We start from the raw sequence: 4,891 nt of genomic DNA on the forward strand, positions 1-4,891 counted from the left end.
GTCTCAGTGCCATGTAATTGAGTTAACTCTATATCCATATCAAGGCCGGAAAAGAAAAGCAAAAGAAAGAAAGATGACAAAAGCAATTCTTACTAGTTAGTATCAAAATGTGCAATGCAATCCCAGTGTTATATACTCAGCAGCCATTGGGTACACCACAAGTATCCTGCAAAGTTTGCAATTCAGGCAAATTATTCATAAATGACAGTCTTATCGAAATAAATGGGAAAGTTCTCGGGAGAAACAGGACCACCAAGGTCCCTGGTGATTTCCAGCATCACGATTTAAAGAATGCACAGGTTTTATTTCCCAAACAAAAATACCTTTACTTCTTGTAGGAGTTCCTCAAGTTCAATTATGATCTCACTGAAGGAAGGTCGGTTGCTAGGAACTGCTTCCCAACATCTTTGCATCAGGTCTAACAGCTTGGGATGTGCATTTTTTGGGAGTTCAGGGCGAAGACCCTATCACATACAAGACATGCAAATCAAAGTTGCTACCATATTCCTCGCTTCAGTCAAATTAATTTTGTTAATAACCTCTGCTCAAGTACTGAGGTTTCGAGTAGAAAAATTATTTTTACCAGCCAAACTTGCAGGCTGATCCTACCTGAGATTTCTCCAATTTTGGTTTATATTGCTCAGTTTTGATTTCACTGATGTTGCAAAAATTGCAAGTTAAACAGATTATAAGTTTTGACTCTATGTCAAGCATATAGAATTACACGAAGAATAATTATGGATTAGGAGATGCAGAATCATAAATTAATGGCAATTTTTGTTGCATAACATCCCACAGACGACCAAACAGAACATGTCATGGATAAGTTCACAAACCTGTCTCACTCCCAGGGCAGCTTGCAGAGGAGTCATGGTATCATAAGGAACCTGCAAGTAAGAAAGAAAAAGAAGATGGATGAATCCATGAATCGTACTTGTGTAAGCCGCATGGATCTTTTCTTGAACCAAGTTTTATTTAGATGACAAAAATTCAAAAATACCTTGGCGGTCACAAGCTCCCAAAGAACTATAGCAAAACTGAACACATCTGCTTTCTGGTCATATGGTTGATGATTTATCACCTGGGTGAAACAAGGATGAGAAACGCGTAACAGGTTAGATAGCAACTAAGACGCAAAGAAAATAAATAAAAGAGAGAATATGTGCAAATGGTATGTTGGCAATCAATACATTCAGATTTGAGAGCACCAGCCCAAGATTTTATTAAAAAAAACCATCGAGTACATAGAAATTGAGAAAGAGCCAGTTCTTTTGCCAGGCATGTGTATCTACGGAACAACGTTTGAGTTGCACAGCACAAATGTATTTCGTTTAACTTATTCATCTTCATTGATTACAGTTAAATTGTACATGTAATTGTTAACATTAATAACATCTCAAACAGCATTTTAAGATATTAACATATTGGACATTGAAAGCAGATTTAACTCAAGCCATTAATGTGTATAGTTATATCCAAAGCATTTTGGCTATGAGGGAAGAAAGTTGTCACAGTAATCAAAATAGTGAATCGACAATGAAGTGTTGAAAACAACACAATTGCAGAGTCATAAAAGTACTGCCCTGGTACAAGTTAAAAAGGGTTGTACCTCTGGTGCCATCCACCGATAGGTTCCAGTCTCCGCTGTCATCACCCCACCATTGTTCTGGAACCGAGCAACTCCAAAATCTGCCACCTTAACAACCTTGAAACAAATTACCAGACATATCAGCATAAGTTATTAACTGAAAAGAAATTCTAAAGGATTCAGCATTTTTCCAGGAATTGACAGAGAAAACAGATCTCCATGCTTTCTGTCCTCACATTCAATCAAGTAAGAAGGCATACAGCAGAAGTTCTTGATTTACACTCCATAAATCAACTTACTATCTGTGTGATTAAATGAGGAAAATGACCTCATATTATGATCGCCTTTACAGGGTGAAAAAGTCAACTGATCTTACATTGTCCAGAGTGAAGACAACCGAACCTGGTTTTGGGGTGTTTATTCCCTTCCCGTTGATATATTGAATCCCCAGCCCTTACATGCAGTCCAATACTGAGGAAATCATTCCATAATACTTTATGGCATGCCATATAACCACCATGTGCAGCTCAGAGACTGAATTCCCCACATCACATTAATGTAGAAATTAATTCCATGACCCTAATGATTTATGTAAATCCTATGTATTCGATCAGAAAGATGAAGGGAGCATCAAACATCAAGATGCAATTAACAGTCCGAGCCAAAAATCTGAATTCTGATGGACTTACATTGCAAGTGTCCATAAGCAAATTTGCAGTCTTCAAATCCCTGTGAATAACATTCTTCTGATGCAGATACTCCATCCCTTTGCAGACATCAATTGCAAACTTCAACAACTGCGGGAGCTTCAAGACAAGATGATGCTTATGCAAATATTCATATAGGCTCCCCCCAGGCATGTACTCTGGAAACAAGACCCAGGTGACATAGATAAATCAGAGAGCATCCAGAACTAGTCCAAGTAAAAAGTGCAGCAGAATTATCCGGTGGCTTTCAATGCAACAAGCAGAGACATGAGCACAAGAATGTCAAATAAATTAACAGAAATATAGCAGTTCGTTCAATGGTTGGCGTAATTTGAAATTGGTTTCAGACTTAACACTTACAATAAAAACTTCTACTAGCAAATTTTAGCTTATAGGAATATTTTAATGAAATTTATATAATTTGAGAAACTATCAGAAGAGGAATAATATAATTAAAAAATGCCACTTTCTCCTAGAAAGTGCAGTACCTGTGACTATGCATAAATGTGGTAACTTTGTACAAGCACCAATGAAACGTACAACATTTCCATGTTGTACCTGTCTGCACCCAAACAAACAGAAGTTATTGTAATATCATTCTATAATTTCCTTAAGTAGAATTGGAAAATGTTAAGTTCTATATAAGTGGACTAGGGTGTGTTAGCACAGTTGCAAAGTACTCTAAAAGTCACCATTCAAAATTTCAACTGCATATATTGGATGTTTTATTCTTGCTTTTCTATTTCTTTTTATCAAGGATAGGGTGAGAATAATGTTGATTTCAGAAGCAATCCAAGAGAAAGACAACTAATTGAGTGTCAAAAGAGCATGCAACAATTCAGCTGACTGCATTTGCTTGTTATGTTTTAGCTAGCGCAACAACATATTATGCTTAAGATAGTGATGACTTGTTAGAATTTTCATTACAAGGCATTGGCTACAAAAGAAGTTGATGATACCAATAAGAAAAATGCTATACAGAAGAAGCAGCACCAGTATGTCAAAGGAACTTTACGGATGAAGAGGAGGACATTGTAGAATGAAAATGAGAAATTAGGACAAGATACCCTCTTTTCCATGAAAACCACCTTGGCCTATATTTGTTAGATAACTCATGGAAGAGCTACAACTTACTATTCAGCAAATTAGCAACCAATTGACGCTTGAATGATTAATTTGAGGAACAACCACCATAAATACCTCAGAATAGCAACCTCCTGTGCAAACTCAACCTCCAGCGAGTTATTCAAATGTTCAGATCTAAGGACCTTGATAGCAACATCCTGACCAAGATATACTCCACGATACCTTGTTATTAAAAACATGTTGGAATGTCAGCATAATAGGGAAGATGGAAAAAGCAAATCAAGAAATTCTACATATGGCAGTGAACTAACAGATCTCCACAAGATCCAGCAGCAATTTTTTCCCCAATCTTCAACAATCTCCAATCAATTTCCCAATCTTCAGTTTTGGTTTGTGCAGCAATAGCTTTCTCCACAATTGACTGGGAGTGTGAAGAACCTGACCATGATCCCTAAATAAAACGAAGCACAGAACTTGAGACGCAACTCTGATCTTCACCTATAGACAAGGCGACTCTTAAAGAACAGATAGAGAATTTGACAGGCCACATCACCATAAGAAGAGGAGAGGCAATAATAAATGGTAATTTAGGCAGTTCAAGAGTAACACTCATGACATAAAAGAGGTTGGATAGGGATCAGACATGTCATTCAAAAAATTTGAGGGTTGACTCTCTCAAAACTCAATATCTTTATTTTCTTAAGTTCACACATGTTCCTTATGTAAGCATATAGGAGAATTATCTACATGTAACTAGCATGAAGCAATAAGAGTTTTCAATCAGCCTTACAGAAAAGATCGATCACTGTGCAAGAGACATATAAGATACAAAACAATGAGTCTGGTGGACATGGCTCCTCTTAGATATGCACCAACTTGTTGACAGTGTTGAGAAAAAACTTTGGTCCTATTTTTATGTTTGTTGCATTCAATATTTTCTTCGATAATGTATACCTAGCCTACATCAGGGATGAAAAAATAGAATGGTCAAACTAAGTTCAAGTAGAGTCAATAATAGCTCGTTGTGAGCCGTTCATCAAGCCAAGCATTAACATGTCCAAGCACTTTTTCGGATAGCCAAAAGGTAAGGATCACAGAAAAGAACACCAAGCTACCCTAGTTTAATTAGTCTGAGTTTGGACTAATCCAAGATTGGTTTCTTAGGAAGTCAAACCAATGTCAATCTGATTTTAACCTTGTTAAAGCATTTCAATCGACGGCAATACTCAATTGTAACATACTATTGGGTGTAAATCTGTAATTCTCAAAATTAAGTTTGCATTTTGAAAATTAATGTAGAAGTATGGCAACTTAAACCAGGTTCTGCAGGAATGTACTATTTTCAATAGACTAGGCTTTGATGCCCAATTTACCTATCATGCAGCATGGGACCATGAAGCAAAAATTACATGAACTTTAGTTTTAGGAGCCAAAAAGTAAAAAGAATCCATAACATTGGATTAGAAGAACACTGAATATAGAAGACCAGAACAAGGAGGAGAAGGGAAAG

The 4,891-nt window shown here is 36.7% G+C and overlaps 1 protein-coding gene across 1 annotated transcript in view; it reads right to left on the reverse strand.

Annotated features, from left to right (window-relative positions):
- The window catches only part of LOC105179498 (serine/threonine-protein kinase STY8-like), a 9,329-nt gene continuing 4,446 nt past the window's right edge, over nucleotides 9–4,891 (reverse strand). Inside the window, exons 8-16 of the mRNA XM_011103148.2 lie at nucleotides 3,693–3,832; nucleotides 3,496–3,603; nucleotides 2,784–2,857; nucleotides 2,278–2,453; nucleotides 1,610–1,705; nucleotides 1,001–1,081; nucleotides 837–887; nucleotides 324–464; nucleotides 9–166 (exon numbers count right to left, since the gene is read on the reverse strand). Of these exons, the coding sequence (XP_011101450.1) occupies nucleotides 137–166; nucleotides 324–464; nucleotides 837–887; nucleotides 1,001–1,081; nucleotides 1,610–1,705; nucleotides 2,278–2,453; nucleotides 2,784–2,857; nucleotides 3,496–3,603; nucleotides 3,693–3,832 (897 nt within the window). The 3' untranslated portion in view covers nucleotides 9–136. The remainder of the gene's footprint in view (nucleotides 167–323; nucleotides 465–836; nucleotides 888–1,000; nucleotides 1,082–1,609; nucleotides 1,706–2,277; nucleotides 2,454–2,783; nucleotides 2,858–3,495; nucleotides 3,604–3,692; nucleotides 3,833–4,891) is intronic.

Source organism: Sesamum indicum, linkage group LG2, assembly GCF_000512975.1.
Source record: "Sesamum indicum cultivar Zhongzhi No. 13 linkage group LG2, S_indicum_v1.0, whole genome shotgun sequence".
In the NCBI taxonomy this organism is placed as follows: Eukaryota; Viridiplantae; Streptophyta; class Magnoliopsida; order Lamiales; family Pedaliaceae; genus Sesamum; species Sesamum indicum.